Genomic DNA, 20,480 nt, shown 5'->3' on the forward strand with positions numbered 1-20,480 from the left:
TTTAACCGCTAATTGTGCTACAAATAAGTAGTTATAAATGAGATTTATCTATCGAACGTACATCGTTGTTTATAAAGGTGTTTGCTACAGTTAGTAAGAGTTTTTTTAGCACGCAGTTAAGCTTTTCCTAAACAAATTGTTTTGATTTCAAACTAGATAGATTTAATACTTGTGACATATGAGTGTCATACTCGCACTTGACCTAAGCAGAACTAACTCGTGAAACGAAGCCTAGTGATTCTCGAGGCTTTCAATTTATATTAACTTTTATCTTCCCAGTGTCAGCAATAGTCATGATTAATTAAAAAAATACTGTTTTCGTTTTCTGTTTCATAATAACACTAAAATATCCAAACTAATATTATAAATGTGAAGGTAACTTTGTTTGTTTGTTTTTTGCGCTCTCATGTCAACCAATGACAATGGAATTTTGTGTTGGTGTCAGGGTTTCAGAAAAAGACAAACGGTATCTATCATCTGCATTTCTTCTTTCAAAATTTTATATTTATTTAATATATGACAACTTTTGAGATTTATGTTCATATGTATAACTTCAACATACAACAATATAATTTAATCTACACAATAAACTGTCAAAATTTAAATAACATTTATTTTAATGATTCGCTGAGAAAGCTTTTAACCTTATTGAACACGTGTACGGAAGGATATGTAGAAAATAATGAAAACCCATTTTGTTTAACAGTTAAACGACTCTTTGTTGATTTCCAGACATAAAAGCTCCAAATTTTCGAAGGCTCCGTTTTATTGTTGGCGGCTAACGGTTTCTTTGTTGTCTGTAGGAACGGTAGGAGTCTTAAAGTCCAGATAAGAAATGCCAACTTTTAAACTATACATATATAGGTAAAATAAAATTACGTTGCTGGGAAAGATAAGTTAAATAAAAACAAGGTAATAATTATATTCGCAACTTACGATTGTCATAATCTTTGATCTTAGTTTATTTATTTTTCAATTTAATTTGTTTTCGTCAACCCTTTCTTGATTATACATGTGTAAAAACCAAGTAAAATATTTAAATGCTTAATATAAGCTTATAAAAATATGTTTAATGTGAGAACTCTTGAAGTTTCGTCTGTTTTCTATTTTTGGTATAACTACGTTGTCCTTTCTTCATACGAGAGGTTTATTTAAAAGAGCTTTCGTTTGAAGCTTTGACAAGCATACCCTGTTGGCCTGCTTACGATATTAGCATACAACTCTAACAGAACGTGGATCAGTAATGACCGAGCTCGTGACACATTCCGTGATTTCCGTCTGATACGACAGGAGAGACTCGTAACTCATTAGGTATTGTGTCGAAATATCGACTTTATAGACATCTACCACATAATCCAATAATGGATAATTGATTGAAAAATTAAAATGACTGATATTGAAATATATATGCGCCCAAATTATATTTCAAATATTTAATGCATAGCATTTATTTAATATTAAAATATAGTTTATTCCATTTTATTCATGTTTTAAATTACAAGAATAATTTCAAGTACGTTAGAATGTAAATACAACAAGAGTGCGTCAAGATCCATTGTTATCATCGTGACATCGACGCGATCGTCTTAACGTTGATGTTGTTTCTCACGGTGAGTAAAGGCGCGGCTATATTGATTGCCGTTTCCAAGAACGGCTATAATACGTCGGAGAGTTCTTATCATAATGCGTACCGAGGCAAACACCTTATGTCACTTCGCACAAGGTTACTATAGCGAGGAAATTAGTTCTAGACTACTTTCCGAAAGCGGCTGGAAGAAAGTACTTTTACTCGGAGACGTGCGCCGTGGCACAGTTTCCACGAGTGTTAGCTTTTATCGTCAACCGGCGTTTTAATTCTGGCTTTCCAACCACTTTATAAATTTAACAAACCTGTAATGATCGGGCAATATACATCCCGTATAAAACTGCTGAATTTAATGACTCGAGGCTTAACTTTTCCAACTCTTCCGGTTCTCGATTATAAAATATAGCACTGTTTAAAGAGACATCGGAAAATAGATGTGTATATAACACCACCATTAGAAAGAATCTAGTCATGTACGTATATATACGTGACAATACAATAGCCTTGAATTTGATTGAGAACGGTTTTTAATTTGTTTTCAAATTAAGACAGTTGTCGATTAATATTTAAGAATTGGAAAATAAAAAATGTAAACATCATCAACAATATTTATTTTATAAAATAATAAAAGATATAAAACTGGACTTGTTATTAACATAAGTGTTAAAAACGAAGATATGGGGTCTCATTCGACTAAACTTCTTGTTCAGCGTTCGGTGTTTTCATATAATTTACTTATAAATTATCTTCATTAACAATAAAATCATAGAGTTGCAATTAATCTCTTGGTCGGTATAACCACCAATCAGTTATGGAAAAGCGTGGTGAGATAAGTTTGATAATTTTTATCAGTAGAGAAGTATTGGGCCTATGCCGGGTTATATTTATTCACTAATAAAAAATATAAGTAGTATAAATATAAATAAAAGAAGCTGCATAGTTTTATGTTTCACATCGATAAGAAATACGTTTTATATAAGGGCCAGGAATAATATGGTTGCTATGCGGTTGTTCGATGAGGATACGATTAAAATAAAATGTGATTCACAAGCGTAAGGCCGATGACGGAGCAATGCAGGGGTTGAATGGATAAATGGCGCCTTTGGTATAATTGCCTTCGTAGAATGACGCAAAACTCTTCGTTGTAAAAGAGCGGATTTTCCGCCTCCATGTATTTTAAAATTACAGCGGAATATTACTAGTTGTCGTATCAAAATTATTTAATAAAAAATAATGTAATAATCCAAGACGATGGTTTTTTTTTTAAATTTAATTAACATTGTTAGTTATCAAACTAATGATTAATGTTCATTTAGTGTTTGGATTTTTTGTAAGTCAATATTGTTTCATTTAGTAGTAAAATGTAACACAAATCTTATTTGGTTAAATAAAAAAGGACTTTTTTATTTTGCTTGCATACAAATATTTAAACAACACGACAAAGTTAAGATACATAGTGATGAAACATGTCCGATAGAAACTTATGGTATAGTTATGTTAGTAAAATCTACAAAACCCTTTGTTTGGCTCAAACAATGGTGTGCTAAGTTAACAGCGTTAAGTCAATATCATGCGAAAGTTTTAGATGCAATAATTACGTATAAAACTGATATCCTTCTACTAAAGGATTTCATTTTTTCAATAAGAACACGGAACATTTATAAAATAAATATAATAATTACGTCGTTTAGCGAATTCATACATTAATAACTGCATTTATATCAACACCACATTTTAATGTATATTTATAAAATCATTTCAAAGTAAGCTCGATAATGTGAAACAAAGAAAAAGTCAAAATGAATAGGTACTGAGGATAGCATCCTGGACAATTCGCGCATATTTTGTAAGCATCCTGCATGACGTCATGCGCAAGCAGATTCACTTCGCTATCTAAGGATGCTGAACTGGTTCTCAGAACGCTCTCACGTTTCCATGAAATATATCTGTTAAGCACCTGCTCTTATTCGGTCCTCCCCATTTAATTGTGAGCGTGTTGCGAATGCAGCTATCAATTATCATGACAGTTTATTTTTGTCTTCACTCGACTCGTATGTGAGTAATGACTGCAAGGCGCACCAGCTAAGCCTCCTCGTTGTGTTTAATGTTAAAAATGTTTTTATATTTTTTACATAAAATAACTGTTTATTATCTTAAAAGATTAGTATAGAAACGAATTACGGATGTTTATGACATAGCATTTTGCTATTTTTTCAAATGAACGTAACAAGTGAATTTCGGACGATTATTTATAAAAACCTTCGTCTTAATTAAGACTGGAATTTCATCTTATGTTCTTGTAAAAATTAATTATTTATTCACTTTTTTATTTACTATATCTTAAGGGTTTGTTAAACCTTTCAAAAATGTTCGAGTCTATAATCGTCAAAAAATGGTTTGAGGTGCGGTCTTATTGCTAAACCGCAATCTCATCCAGGCAACCTTTTGGGTATAGGACATGTTTAAAAATAAAATTAAAGCGGCTAGGTGGTGTATGAACGTTAACTTAATTACTTGGTAGGGCTTTGTGCAAGTCTGGGGGACTAGCCCCTCTTTTACTTGTAATCTATATATATTGTTGTTCTGGTTTGAATGCTAACGTAATTCCAGGTACAAGATACATATCATCTAAGTTCCTAAGTTTGGAGGCGCATTGGCAATGCAAGGCAAATGGGCAGCGGTGACCATTTACCATCAGGAGGCCCATTTGCCGTCCGCCTTTAAATATAAATAACTATATAATTCTTGTTGCTAATCACGACTACTAACAATAATAATAATTAATATGCCTGTAAATGACGTACAGTTGGACAAAGCCAAACAATCTCCTGTTGAGGAAAACTTATTCAATGCTCAGCTATTTATTCGCTACTATTTTGCTATTGACAACATACACTCTATGAACAAAATAAATAAACATATACGATGTATGTTCCTATTTATTTTGTAGTTATGTAAGACTATGTGAACGTCATAAAACATTTTTAGGTTATTTTGAAGATCTAAAGAAAATAATTAAAACAAAGCTTTTATTTTTCTTTTAATTTGTCGGTTTTGAGTTGATAACTATCGAGTTTCCACTGCCTTCCTTTCACATGTTATATCCAAACATTTAAATTTTCTCGCAAAATGACTTTATTATCGTTCTAATAATTGTGATTATTATATTAAAAATTACAAATTTATCATGATAGATGTCTTAAATGATAAAATTAACATTCCTTTTCATCTTTTTGTAATTATTATTGATTACTACATATCGATTGGATTTTTATTTTGAGGTTTACAATAACTATATATAGTATGCGATATTTGCAATATATTTGCAATACAATTACATTATTATATATATAATTGTTACTCTAAGGCTTAGGGTCTGAGTATATAAGCTGACTAGTTATTTGTATCGTTCAATTTGATATCTTCTACTGTCATTACCATTAGTAAAACAACTTGTTCAATTCTTTATCCAAGTACACGCACATTAATTAAATTGCGTAGGTGCGCACACAGGCATAGCCATTGTCGATAGAAACGTACGAGTGTGCAGCAGTTTGTGATCGGCGATAATGTATTCAAAGGTCGTGCTATCACTCGAAGAGTGCCCGCTCTGACCTTGTTCTAGATCATTTGACCTTGTTCCCCCCAAGCTAACGAGCCCCGCTTATCTTGGTGTAGCTATGCATTAGTTTCAATGGTCGGCCCACTGTGCTTAATTAAACGGCATTCCCTCTCGTTACCACCAATACCGAAAATGCTTTTGGATATACAAAACAATTAGCGATGCGTGCCACATTACATATAAGTCAGACTACACTAGCAGGTGTGGGTTTATGAGCTATTTTTACGCGAATGCGTTAGCATGATTGTAGCAAATGGCAATAAATTATTCAGTTTATCCCTTTCTTTGGTGATGAGAACCTACACTAAATTCTAGGCACCACACCACAAACATCATCTCTCAAAATCCATCTAATTGTCTCCTTTTGGTCCATGTACAACTTTATATAAATGATGCAAATATACATATGCATAAATGATTAAAGGTACTACCAAAGACTGTTCTTTAAAAGTACTTTATTATGTGTAAGTAAGTAAGTTATTATGAAAAAAAATACATTTCACTATATTTAATGTATATGTAAAATAGTTATTGAACATGTATATTCAAAATTTAATTTTTAATATGAATAACGAGTTCAAGGTTAAGTCTGGCGATATTTTAAAATATATGTATACATATATAAATATCTTATTAATTTTTATTCGTTACAAGCGTCAGCGTATCGCTATATACAAATTCATAATAGTACATAACCATTTATTACAAATTTTATAAATGGCAAAAGTCACCCCGCCATTGAAGTCACGCTGAGAAACCTGAATTTGAACGGACATAATTTTTTTGGTAACATAATCATTAAAGAGGTTCAGATATTTATTACATTGCATTTTTTTTAACAAAAAAAACATCGCATGTGGATTTTGTCAAGGTCACTTTGTACTGGTAAGGCGTAAAGCTAAATTGGTATAACACTAAATAAGTAGATGGCTTGTTACTATAAAATATTCTATAAGCTCGACAGTCTCTTATTAAATCCTTTGAATATAATTTTATATCCTATTCAATTGAATGAAAAGAAAGTGAAGTATATATTTTTTAAACATACATAAAATATCTTGTTAATATCACTATATATATATATATATATAAAACAATATCTGAATGACATATTAACGCACAGCCTAAGCTACTGGGGCTAGTATCATAGCAGAATCTGCATACGGGTTCCTTTTAAACAGTAAGTTAAGCACTACAGGAGGATTTTTCAAAATTGAATCATTAATGTAGCGATAAAATGGATAAAAGATTTTTTATGAAAATCCTTTATTTTTTAAGACATTTTCTTTTCTCTTTTTATGGAAATTTAGCAATTTTGAATTATGCAGCGAGCGAAGCCGCGGGTCAAGCACTTGCTATTATATAAAGCAGTTTGTTTGAACGTGTTAATCTACCAGTTCGATATCAATAATTTTTACACTTTTTGATGCATTAAATAGCCCATTTATTAAAACATGTAATAAACTATATAACATCAAGATATAATCCACGGGGGCGGTGAAATACCTAACATTCAAAGCGATTAAAACCACGCGGATTATTTAGCAATGAATAACATATCTACTTTTAACTCGAAACGCCTTACAAATAACTTTACTTAAAAAAAAACATAAATTTATGCGATTTCATTTATTTTATTTTATCTATAGTCTTAGATGAAACTTACCTCAATCGTAGTAATATTAAAAAGTTATTTGCTAAAAACTTTAGTGTGTGATTGATCAACATTACATGCAATAATATGACGAGTTTTATATTACCGCTGCACAATTACTATAAGTATAAATGAACTGATCATTCATGCTGCATTGAGGTATCTAATTAGTTTTTTAAAGAACTTCATTCTTGTTAAGATTCACTTGAAAGGATTATATAAATGAGGGTAGACGACATTACAAAAAGTGCACGTAATATTTTGTGAGTAATTTTAATCGTTTATTTTGCTTCAGGAAAAAATATCTATCCGGTTACGAAATATACATATACGTGTGCAGTCATACGAGCGCGTTACAAATGTCGAAAGTGACATTAACGATGCATTCATTACACGAAGAAATGTATTTGTTTATGAAACGTGAGCCCGCCCATGCGTTGTGTATAGTTTCTTAGCTTTCTGCGAGCATAGCGTGCTCCCCACCCCCGGCGTGGGGCGTGAAAGCACTGCGATCGTGTGCAGGCGTCGCTAAGTATGTCACGCAGGTCGACGAACGCCGGCCTAGACCCACATACTGCAATTGGGGCACAATCAGCGACAGTACAGCGAGCGCGTTGACCCCGCGCGGTGAAATGCCCATCTTTCTCCTTTACACTCTTTCTCTCAACGTCGCCACTTAGCGACGGCTTTCCCATCGACTTGTCGACTCTCCAGTGCTTGCTTGTTCTGTAGGGAATTCATATTAAAATAGTAACCGTGTAGCTGTTTGTTTAGTGTTGTATGGTTTTCATTTACATATTTTTATTTGATTATTATAATAATACAATAAAAAATCCTACCATTATATTTGAATAATTTTGGCGTAGTAAAAACTTTCGCAACGAAAAGCGCACATATGTAATGAAATACTGCGAATAATATATCATACATTATGTTTGAACAAATACCTTAAGTGAATGTCATGAACAGATGCCGTGCTAGATTGTCAATATATATAATTTCTCTCGGGTATAACGATTGCATGTTACCATCCGAACTATTTAACGGAAGTGACACATATGAAACTGTCATTAAAATATCAAATAATACGCGGCAAATTTTTTGTCATAGGTACTTATTGGTATTTAATGCAAGGAGACAGATGCGAGAACTGGAGATAAATCTGAAACGAATGCTGTGTTCGTGAGCGCGGCTGTGCGCTATAGATCGTGAAGAATTATGCGTGATGCACGTAAGAATAGCGAACATGAATTGTTTCCTTTTCACTTTCAGGTAAATGGACTATGAAAATGTATATTTTATATATCCGTTTGACGTCCAAATTTATATGTCTTTAAATTTAAAATGTCAAAATGTCTTTTTTATTTCAAAATTAATGTAGGGATCAAATTAAATCGAGTTTCATCATTTAACAACAATTTAGAACATAAAGATAAAAATCAGCAACAGATACTTATAGTAGCAGTAAAAAATAAACATCGCTAGACGTGTAAATTAATGTTTTTTAAAAAATATTAAAGTGTTTTACTTGACTTTTAAAAAAGGAAAATAAAATAAATTACTCGGGATGAATTTTATTAAGCAAAATTCGATTTAATTTTTTTCTTTTAATAATTTTAATATTTGATTTGACACTGAGTTATTTACGTTGATAACGTTTAGTTTATAATATTGAATTGATGAAACTTTAAGCTTTAAATTTTAAATAAACTCATTATATATGAAATATATTATTTAATGTTGACTATTATTCTATAATATTAAATTTATATGTATATAGAAACTCATAGTATTTCTATTAATTTCAATTCTCTTTTAATTCGCTTAATTTCCAGTTAAGATAATAAATGCTTACCTTTGATTAACGTTCTCCTCCTTATCTTAATCATAAATATAAATTAAGAAGTAACGCATTTTATTTTTTTACCCAATAACATTGTGGTATTTAACTATCATAAAAAGCAAGCCGAATTATTAGGATACATATCCCCTTCATAGCTATTTTTATCAAACGATTTATAATTTTGATTAAATATTTTATAAGTAATTCTGTAAAGCTTAGAAAATATTGACGAGCCGGTTGGCGTGGTTGGTGGATGTGTGCCTTTCACGCCGAAGGTTCTGGGTTTGATTCCTACCCAGGACAGATATTTGTGTGCATGAACATGTCTGTTTGTCCTTAGTCTTGGTGTAATTATCTATATAAGTATGTATTTACAAAAGAAAAATAGTATACGTAGTATATCAGTTGTCTCGTTTCCATAGTATAAGCTCTGTACAAGCTTAATTAGGGATCAGATGGCCGTGTGTAAAAATGGTCCCAGGATATTATTATTATTATTCGTTGTCTTAGTTAATTGAAGTTAATGAACTGTTAGCTCTTAAGAACACATTTCTAATACAGTAAAAAAAGAATTTGAAATATTTAATAATAACGAACAAGAGCGAACGAAAAAGAAAGTAAAATTGAGCACAATGATATAAATAAGAAGTAAGCTAACGTGTGCTGCTTCGAGAAACATGTGCAAGCGAACGCAGCGATTCACCTCTTCTAGGGAGAAAAAGTGATTGCAATCCGACTGGAAACTTCGGTTTTGGAGCGAGTATTGTCTCCCATGCCGCCTCAGCTCTCGCCACTTGACGTACTCGTATCACATTTTTTCCCTACTTCTTCACTTTCTTCCTATGTATACTTTCTAGGCTTTATTGTGAAATGTCTACGCTTTCTAACGTAGCATTAGTGCAAGTTTTTCTTTCTGCTATTTGCAATGAAAACGAGATTATTATGAATCCATGACGCTTAGTCCTTATACTCGTAACCCACTTCTTCACTAACCAACAATAAAATTACTATAATAGATAATCCGAACTCGACACGGTTAAGGGAGATGTATGATATCGCCGACATGCAAAGTGAACCGCCTCTCTCTATCGCCTCTATCTATTATTTCGCTTTGTAACCTTCGTATTTAGGTCGCAATCTATATGAAGGCTTGCTCTGGAAATCTGCATAGACGGATGTCGGTGCTATTAGATATTGTAAGTTTCTCTATCGGAGAAACTTTCGGTCCGAGTTAAGTGTGTCGGGCCGCGGACCCGGCGATTCGTGGTCGTGCACCCACGGAAATGGGTTCGCGACAATAAACTATAAAACATGTCTATGTGGGTCATCGCCAAGAGTCACGGGCGCGGGGTAGTCGTACACTGATCGTTAGCTGAGCACTATGCAAATCGGTAGGAACTTTCTTCCGCAGCGGCGATGACTGCCACGCGGTCGTTGTATCGATTTCACCGGCGCAAGAGATCATAATCGTGAACCCGAAACTAATGAAAAGATAAATGGTTGAGTTGTATGTTTTTTATTGTTGTTGTTTTTTTTAAATATATTTTGAATATTTTTTGGCTTATACAGTAGCAACGGAATTTGTACAATTATAATCTTTAGCAACTAAATTTACTTGTAATGGAAGGAAACCAATTTTGATATCACCTAAAAGCTTTTAAGTGACAGTTGCGGTAGCAATAATCAATTCTTATCACGTGAAAACCGGTCCAATTGCAAAATTTAATCGCTTTATGTTTTATGCAGTTAGGTTGAAGCAATATGTGGATGACCAACTGGTTGTAGGTAGTTAAGTTTCGGAGGTGGTCGAACCACGACCCGCGCAATACGGCCCGGTGAGGTGCGGGCGCACGCGGGCGCTGCTGTGCTAACCTACTTGGCGTGCATTGATCTCTTTGTTTGTAAACATGGCGTCGCCGTCGCTGCCACCGTCCTCTACAACTTTAACCGTACCGAATTTCCATTTTAATCACTTACACATACTCATTTAGCGTAAAGCTATTTAAATCTAATATCTAATTATTTATTAAGTATATTAAATTGTATAGGAACTTATTTGAAAAATACGTATTACAACTTTTAAAACTTCTTTTTTTTGCTTATTGATTTAAATAAAGTCTATCTATTTCTTTGTTAAGTTTTTAAATGATTGCAGAAACAATGTACGGTTAGGTTACACTAAAAATACTTCATGTTTAAACAAGACTACATGGAAATTACGATTAAAAGGTAGTAATTTAAGTAAACGAAGCGTGTTTAAAGTGACTAAAGACAAATAATTTAAAATAAATGAATGGCTTTAAATTACACTTAACTTTACACTTAAGGATATTATTGATCTTATCTTTAAGTCTACGAACTTAGAGGGAATTAATAAAACACTTGAATATGTAAGTGGAATAATACTAAATGTCGATAGTCTCGTTATTTGTTAAATAAAATAAAACAAAGTGTACCGTTAACCTTGATATGTGACGAGCTTTGTCAGTGCTCAGCCCTCAGTTAGTTTAGTTTTATAAACCACTTCAAAATGTCAGGACGACAACGGACAACATCCGTTTGAGAAGTTATAGAACATTGTTAATTCTTTATTTATATAATACTTTGATCAACTTGCTCAAAGTTTAAATAACTTTATTTTAGTGAGAAACGGAACTAATTGGTCGATTTATATTTAGATATTATAACCTCGCTACAGTTCGCTGTGTGAACAAAGCTTAAAAGCTTCTTGTCTGTGGTAAATTTATCAGGTCTCACTGGCCAAATACTAAACTACATTGTTTTAACGTCATAACACTTCGTTCGTATATAAGTCGTCCGCGAGATTTGACCTCAATACTTTACTATTTATGCTCACGACAAAGCTTATATAACTTGTCAGATATTCAATGAACACTTACAGGTAAATAATGAACCGTTTCGTTATAAATAGTTTCATTCCATTTAAATATCGTTAGATAGATATCGGATTAAAAAATTGGAGTCAAAATGTATGCTGTTTATGGATTTTCGCATCTTATTCTTAGGTGGTTTCTTGACTTGTCTATATAGTTGTTGTGCCGACATGCCGCCGGCAAATATTACTTGCGTGATGTTTGCCTCCCAAAACAAACATTGGGACATAACCTTTTAGACTTATTTAGGCATTTGTGCAAAACTAATACATGATATGTACTCTAATTCGTTTTCTAGTTTAATGCAATAACTTAACCGTTCAGCTTCACATACTTAAATTTATGCGTTTGTTTGTTTGCTTATACCCCGGGTATATTAGGCTTATAGATTAGGTGACTAATAATCATATTCACGCTAAAAATATAGTTTAATTTTTATTTCGTCTCATTTAAGTTTTACTTTGTCTCATACAATTAATTAAGAAACATAAAAACAGCTGTAAACACACTATACTGTCTGTGTTTCTATAAATAGCGTAATGATCCACGCGTGCGTTAGGAATTCTAGGAATCTGCGAATATTGTGCAACACCTGCCCCGACATAAGGGTAAAAGCCTAGAATACGTTGCCCTCACCGCTATGACAATCTTTTTCAATGAAACAAAAAATAAAAGATGGAAGATGTATGCATAGGATGCGAGCATTCTAGACTGCCGTGGAGGAAAAAGGAACAAAAGGGACTAGTCCGTTCAGTGGCCCCAGGTGAAGTGGACGACCGAAGTCGATGGCCACCGACTAAGCCCAAGTTGACGTGCGGTCGAAGGTAAAAGAGGAGGGAGACTGGCTTCGATTGTGATCGCTTCGTTGCGCCCATTGACAAGAGAGCTCATTAGATCCTATTGATACCGAGTGTTGCGAATGCGTCGCACACTTTAATCAGAATACGCTTTTATTGAAACAAGCTTTTAGCAGCATCAAGCAAAGAACTAAATCATAATATTCTCATATTGACACTTAAGCAACTTTATAGGCTTTTAAAGTCTCATTAGCCTTTTTAAAATAAAATAAAATATGTAGTGTGATTCAAATTATAGGCATTAAACTGAGATACGTATGTACTTATACTAAAAATAATATTATAAAGTATTGTGAATGCAAACAAATAAAATGTTCTAAGTAATTGAGAATTTTCAAGGATCACAACTTGCCCGTCACATTCCTTGCTTTGTTGATATAGGGAAAAGATTAAAGCTGTAAGTATGAGAATACACCCTTAATGTGTATCAATAATAACTAGGAACTAGTTAAAAGTTGAAAAAGACCATTTTTCCAGCGTAGTAACATCGAAATTAATTTGGTCCGTAGCTTGTCCTGTTTGATTCGTTCGTGTCGTTAATGCGTAAATGTCCTTTTAAGTGTTCGGAGGCAAGTTGTGCGGGCGTCTACCTCATGTTAACCTTGCATTGTGTCAGTAACACTGGTCGCTGGATAACTGTACGGTGGTTGAATGAGAATAGCAAAAAGTAGGCCCTCGATGGCTCTGGACCTCCCGATCTGAGAGCTTTCGAGACGGCTCGTCAACTAGTAGTATAATATCATTTGAATAATTGAGTGCTGTATACTATAAATGCATATCTGTAAATAAATTTATATGCATATGATTTCATTTGTGATTATAATATTAATATTAGTTTTTGAAAATTATATTCGAGATTTGCTATGGATTAAAAAATTAAAAATGTCAAAGCTTCAATTAATACATGAAAGTACCAGTGTAAAAGGTATAAGTACGAGTTGTAGTATTATATATATATATATATATATATATAATACTATTTACATCAATAATGAAAAACAATTGTTCGATAAATACTTGGCTTACATTCTGAAGTACACGAGACAGTTAATACTTGAGTCAGTATGAGGATACAATCTCTTGAGCAAAAGTATGTTCAGTTTAATTTGAATGCAAGTGCGCGTTTGTCATTTATAGACAGGACTCATTTAATAATGATCGATGAAGGTAGCGGCACGTGGACAGACGTGTATGCATTAGTCGGTAGTCCTAGAGCTAAGAGTCTGTTGATCGTTATGATTGGCCCGATAACAGTAGCTCGGCCGCTGACCGACCTTCACACTTCTCGCCGCTTGCGCCTGCGCCTGCGCTGTGCGCGACCTCGCTGTCCGTCTCACGCTGTTCAACCTATCTTATGCATTAATATAAACTAGCTTTTTATTGCCATATAGTCTTCCGCTACAGCATGTACGCTATAATCTTGTAACTTAATTTTATAAGTCATACAATAGTGTTCATATTTCCGTTTTACTTTACAAAAATATATTAATCTAAATAAAGAACTATACTTTATTGATTTTTATTTACTTTCAATTTTAAGCAATGATTTTATTATGTAATTATAATTTTATGACAGACCTAATATGACAGAAGAATAATTATTGAATCACGATCTTGTAAAGTAGTGGTTACTTATTCCTTTGTTCCTTTCAATGTCGTAATTTAGATCAAAATTTCCTAGTTTTTATATTGTATTTAATTTATAAAGAAATGCCCTGGATTGATGAAAACTATTTTGATCACAAAAGTACGGTTGTTTATTATTAAAATCTAAATCAATTTTATAATCAAAAAACACGTTCGAGTCCATGCCAAATTGATATCAATAGTAGTATAACAAATATAATCGTCGAAATGTTATCGTTAGTTTTAATCTAAGATACGGAATTCTAAAAATTTATTTAATTAAAGTTCGACCTACTAGTACATTCAGCTACCATTGAACTTAACTAATAATTTAATTGTCATATAAATTCTGTGTAAAATAATAAATTTATCTTAAGAGACAGCATGGATGCGTTAAAACAAGAATAAATCAACCGGCCTCTGTATCGAGTACGTTTGGTAGTTCTAAATTTAGAATTAGACAGGCTAAGTGTTATTAGAATACTCTTAATGAGGGTTAGACAGCCTGAATATCGCCTGGTGTAATGGGGCTTTAAGGCGAATGATGGATAAACATATCACGCTACTTATGCTGTCTGATTGTATTAATGAGGCGATGTAAGGTTGAAAATGAGTCTTTGTTTCATTAACATCCTAAATTCTTTTGAGTATCATAAAATATTATGATAGCGACGGAAATGAATTTTCCTTTAAAGGACATAAAATTTTAGTGTTCACATGGAGTGAAAATAATTATAGAAATTATATTAATTATGAAATTGATAAATGGTAAATTTTGCAGCTACCTATATAAGAGTACATGTATTCACGCTACCGCCCGTACCAAAGAAACTTTATACACGCGGACCTTATTACATATAATGTTTCTATCACAAAAAAACTCATACAATTCTCCTATTTATAACTCAAACTATTCTATGTAATTGTAATAACTGTTTGGGAACACGGACTATTTAAATCCAAGCAGACGAAACAATGATTATAATCAAAACGACATGTAAAACATATTTTTTTAATTAATAACAATAATAACAAAGTTCTAGATAAATCACTAATAGAAATCACCATGACCTAGCCTTTCGAGTAAATGACGTAATCATAAGCCGCGTATCTCTATAAAGTAAATGATAAATAACGATTCAATTAATTTTCGATTACATTACATTGAGATTATATTAATATTTGAAATTAATTATGAACCTGTGGTTGCGTTAAATAGATTATTACTTTTTTATATCTTAACTCGTCAGTTTATAAAATAACATTATATTATATTTTAGAGTTGGTATTGTTTTTTACATAAATATATCTAAAACAATGTTTGTTTCATTGTTCCACTGAAGAGTGAGCAATTGAGCCGTTATATGATCGGTGTAATGCGATATATTGTAAAATATATTGTGAAAAATGTTTGTGTATCATAAAGTACATAAATACGGGTGATCCGAATTCTATAATCTATTTATTTTCTAGAATATTTTAATATCAAATGAATGATGAATAAGACCCTGGTACTAATTAAATTACGTGCACAAAATATTCAGTTAGACTTATTTGACAAACATCACCGATGAAAGGTCGTCGCGTATAATCAATATACCCTCTATCAAGTATTCAACATTCAAAGCGTACCTACCTGAAGTTTTTCAAGATACAGAATCTAAAATTATGGGAACATTCTGGAAAGATTTTTACATATATTTTAAAATCTGATATCATACAATTGAATACCAAATATTTTTCGTTTAGCTTACCGCTTGAACGCATAGTCAGTCGATAGGCGTCGAGCCACGTGACCAGTGGAGTTTGCAGATAAATGCGTTGAATCAGTAGTCAAGTATTGTCCATTTTGTGACATCATCTTGTCAAGAACACCTATTAAGTATAGCAGAGAAGTAAGGTTAGTCTATTTATGTATTTAATGAACAACTTTACTCCATGTTTATAGAGCCGATATATTTATAGAATGCATACCAAACTATGCGTCACGTTCACGTGCGAACATATTCCTTTAAGTTGGCAATACTGTTCCTTACGAACAAGATTTGAAAGGTTACGTTTAATGACATTGAAGATTGCATAGATCAAATGTTATCGAACTGTTGATACGAATGTTGATAAAATTTGATACGTTTCGACTGTATCAAATGTCCTTATAAAAAGGTTTTTTTTGGTATTCATTTACTAAAGATAGACATGTTTTATTCGTTTTTTTTTGTCATAACTACAATCTCTTACTGATCGTTCTGTATGCTTTACATTTAAAATTATACATTTTAAATATGTTTTAAATCTGATATCTCGTTTTCAGTTTTATTACTTTATACTACTAAGATGTAATCTAAATATACAAAAAATATGTCGGTAATACTAAGTTAGTATAAATACTAGTCGATAGTCTATATTTTATACCTTTAATAAAAATAATGAAACTCGCAACGTAATTGACTACAATGAGAAAGACTTGAAGATAAAGTTTATTAAAAAATTAATTGGCGTATCATATAAGCCGATTATTAAAATATATATGAAATAAATGACTGTATATTGTATTGATATGTATTAAATAATATTTCATTGTTGATTGAATGAATACACATTTGTTTTTTACATCCCAAACAATAATTATCAAAGTTCGAGCAACATAAATTGACATAGTAAAGTAAGTATTATTTTAACAGCAGCATCGCTTAGCCGTTTACGCATTATTTGCCGCTGTATTTTAAATTTACTGTATTGTAAGCCATCAGCATGTGAATGTCCCACTGCTGGGCTAAGGCCTCTTATCCCTTTTTGTTACTGTACTGTAAGTCATCACAATTTTTTTCCTTTCCTCAAGACACATTAAAAATAAAATACTATTAATTTTTTTTTTATTATGCAAACAGCATTGTGTCCTGTAGTCATATTACATATTTAATAAAAAAAACGTAGTGTTTATTTTAGTTATGGATTATTTCTTCTGGTGGCTTAGTACATTCGTACTAGGATTTTGGATATTTAAGAAGATAAACCAATGGAAAAATCTACCACCTGGACCCTGGGGCCTTCCAATCGTCGGGTATTTGCCTTTCTTAGACCGTAAACAACCACATTTGACTCTCACAAATCTTGCCAAGCAGTATGGTTCTGTTTATGGAATACAAATGGGCAGTGTCTATGCAGTTGTAATTTCTGATCACAAATTAATAAGAGAAGCCTTTTCCAAAGATGTATTTTCGGGACGTGCGCCGTTATATCTAACGCATGGGATTATGAAAGGAAACGGTAAATTTATTCCATATAAAAAATGAGTGTCTTAATAAATAACTAAAAAGTAAAGCTTAATAAGAAATATGTTGACAGGAATTATTTGTGCTGAAGGAGCTCTGTGGAAGGATCAAAGGAAACTGATAACATCTTGGCTTAAAAGTTTCGGAATGAGCAAACACAGTATGGCACGTGACAAATTGGAAACGCGGATTGCTTCTGGAGTTCATGAACTAATCCAAGTACCTACTACTTTTTCAATTTTTATTTAGGTCAGACGAGCAAATAGAGGTGACTACTTCATTTTCCACGGACTGTTTTTGTTAAAGATTTAAGTTCTTTATAAATGAAACTAATTATTACTTTCACAAAAGTAATTATTTATAAAGTTGCTTTAAATGAAATCAAAGAACTCCAAAAAAATTGACAATGTACCTCACATTCTGTCATGCCCGTACAACATTTATTAATGATGATAACTGAAGCCTCTCCAGTATTCTTCAAAGGCTGACTGATAAAAAATTGTACTAATGGTCATTTATTGTTGATGAAAAATATTTGAAGGTGAAACCACGGTTGAAACTAGTACATAATAAATTCTGCATCATTCGTTCAAATACTTATTTCCTTTGAAGGTTTAATTTACGTAAAAACAAAACCTGTCAAGCACTTGTCGGGCTTCAGTGTTGATGGTTCTGTTAGATATTGTATCTTAATAGAATAAAATTATATTACAAAAATATTGTGTTAAATTGTGATTATGTACATAAATATAAGACATAAAGATTAATAAGAGACAAAATTACGAAATAAATCATAATATATAAACAAAGCCCATTTGTGTTAGCTTCGTTCAGCCTAAAATTGATATCGATTCTATTAATCAAAATAATTAATTGCATAGTTAATTATATAACTGACGATATGGCCAAGTTACTCCAGTTGAACCTTAAAAGATTATATTTTTATAGGTAACAAAAACCGTCATTAATTCTTGAAAGTGACCTTTTAATGGCACTGACAAATATTACCGAGATTCGAGCAAAAAAACAAGAGTTATGTTTTTTGTTACGCGCTCGGGAGGCGCTAACCATTCACAACGTATTTAAGTCATATTTGCATGAAATATACATTTGTAAATACTAGTAAAATCAGGTTTACTTAAACAAAATTGTTATTTTAGAATATCAAACAAACTTCTGGATCCACGGTTGATCTATCTAATATGATCACACATTCGCTTGGAAATGTTATCAATGATATAATATTTGGATTTAAATTTCCATTAGAAGATAAAACTTGGTACTGGTTTAGGAAAATACAAGAAGAAGGATGTCACGAAATGGGTGTAGCCGGTGTTGTTAACTTTTTGCCATTTGTTCGGTAAATACTTCTTCGCTTACATCTTACATTTTAGAATCTATTTAGCTCTAAATTTGAGTTTCACTATGTGGATTATTTACAGGTTTCTATATCCATCTATTCAGAAAACAATTGAAGTATTGGTTCGTGGGCAAGCGCAAACGCACAGACTCTATGCTAGTATCATATCCAGGCGTCGACAAATGCTAGACTTGGAGATGCCTAAAAAAGCTGAATATTCGGAACATGCTGATTTATTTACCGAACATCCCGAGGGTTTTATCAAGTGTGTCAAATATAGTAAACATGCATCTAATACTGAGACTCACTATTTTGACCCAAAAGTTCTTATTGCTTCTGAGGAAGAATGCATTTTAGATAATTTTTTGATAGAACAAAAAAGAAGGTATGAAAATGGCGATGATAATGCAAATTTTATGACTGACGAACAGCTGCATTATCTTTTAGCTGATATGTTTGGAGCTGGTCTTGATACAACTTCAACCACACTTACGTGGTATTTGTTATATATGGCACTGTATCAAGAGGAACAAGTATGTACTAGTGTACCTGTACTATGTACTTTTTTTCTAAAATAAGGTTTGTTAAAGGTAGTAAATAAATCATATATGACTTTTCTAGGAATGCGTTCGCAAAGAAATTTTATCTGTCTATCCAGAAGAATGTCACGTAGATTGTTCTAAATTACCTTATCTTATGGCTACAATTTGCGAAACCCAACGCATACGATCCATCGTACCCGTAGGTATTCCTCATGGATGCTTACAAGTAAGTATTTACTAAGGTTCTGATATACTCTTAATTTGAAATGGCCTTACATTATATATTAGTGGAAACGTAAACAGACAGATGCATACAGGACCAGAGAAAGATCAGTTACAGATGTATTAACGGTTTTACGTGGTTTCGATGCGGATCTGGACACAGGATTAGTATCCAGGACCTCATGATATGAATGCATATAAGCCATCCTTTTTTATTAACATTTTTTTACAAATGATTATTTTTCAGGACACGTATTTAGGAAATTATCGAATTCCAAAAGGTGCGATGGTGGTTCCACTACAGTGGGCTATTCACATGGACCCTAACATTTGGGATAATCCTAATAATTTCAATCCCAGCCGATGGATTGATATAGAGGGGAATTTACTAAAGCCTCAGGAATTTATACCATTTCAAACTGGTAAATATTGTAATATTTAGTTGGATTTTATCTGTGCTAATTTTATTACAATAAGGAAGTGCAATCAATCCTTTTTCTCTTTGTGTTTATAAATGTAATTAATACTCCTATTATATCGTAGAAGCCTTACTAAGTATTATATGATTTTATCATACACTCTTATTCTTTAAGAATGAATGAATTGTTTATCTATAGCAAATTTTCATTTTAGGTAAAAGAATGTGTCCTGGGGACGAACTTTCTCGTATGCTATCTGCTGGACTAATAGCTCGTCTGCTGCGTTCATTTCGCATACAATTAGCATCTAAGCCTCCAACGGATGAGGAAATGCAGGGAACTGTTGGTGTCACTCTATCAGCTCCCCATACATTATTCATTTGTGAAGCTATTTAGAAGCTGCTAATATTTATATAGATTTAAAATCTGGCCATATTTGCATTTTTCTAGTTAGTAAAAATATTGTAACAACACTGCTTGTAGTTTGTTAGGATTATATTCAATTACTTTTGAAGGGAATGTGTTTGATTTGTTCAGGAAAAGAAGAAGGCACAATTATGATAATTATATGTTACAATAAAATA

General features: G+C 32.3%; 2 protein-coding genes across 4 annotated transcripts in view; one reads left to right on the forward strand and one right to left on the reverse strand.

Moving 5' to 3' along the window:
- LOC126770002 (glycolipid transfer protein) overlaps positions 1-15,967 on the reverse strand; it is a 45,446-nt gene extending 29,479 nt beyond the window's left edge. Inside the window, exon 1 of the mRNA XM_050489100.1 lies at positions 15,836-15,967. The gene's annotated coding sequence lies outside the window, so the exon portion shown is untranslated. The remainder of the gene's footprint in view (positions 1-15,835) is intronic.
- LOC126770004 (cytochrome P450 306a1) lies at positions 15,723-20,474 on the forward strand. Of its 3 annotated transcripts, none has more exons than XM_050489104.1 (8): positions 15,723-15,981; positions 17,028-17,348; positions 17,427-17,572; positions 18,514-18,713; positions 18,796-19,246; positions 19,335-19,481; positions 19,725-19,899; positions 20,111-20,465. In XM_050489104.1, the coding sequence occupies exons 2-8, from the start codon at positions 17,030-17,032 to the stop codon at positions 20,290-20,292; spliced, it is 1,620 nt and encodes a 539-aa protein (XP_050345061.1). In that variant the 5' UTR covers positions 15,723-15,981; positions 17,028-17,029; the 3' UTR covers positions 20,293-20,465. The 3 variants fall into 3 exon arrangements, with proteins under 3 accessions (XP_050345061.1, XP_050345062.1, XP_050345059.1); XM_050489105.1 differs by having other exon boundaries at positions 15,755-15,981; positions 17,016-17,348; positions 19,335-19,454; positions 20,111-20,474; XM_050489102.1 differs by having other exon boundaries at positions 15,764-15,981; positions 17,016-17,348.
- Positions 20,475-20,480: the final 6 nt, after the last annotated feature.

The sequence above is a fragment of the Nymphalis io genome, chromosome 8, assembly GCF_905147045.1.
Source record: "Nymphalis io chromosome 8, ilAglIoxx1.1, whole genome shotgun sequence".
Lineage (NCBI taxonomy): Eukaryota > Metazoa > Arthropoda > Insecta > Lepidoptera > Nymphalidae > Nymphalis > Nymphalis io.

Bases quoted from the DNA above. Each gene is read 5' to 3' on its own strand.
- LOC126770004 (XM_050489104.1), top strand. From the start codon at position 17,030: ATGGATTATTTCTTCTGGTGGCTTAGTACATTCGTACTAGGATTTTGG. The intron at 17,349-17,426 runs GTAAATTTATTC...ATATGTTGACAG, and splicing joins TGGGATTATGAAAGGAAACG to GAATTATTTGTGCTGAAGGA. The intron at 19,247-19,334 runs GTATGTACTAGT...TGACTTTTCTAG, and splicing joins CACTGTATCAAGAGGAACAA to GAATGCGTTCGCAAAGAAAT.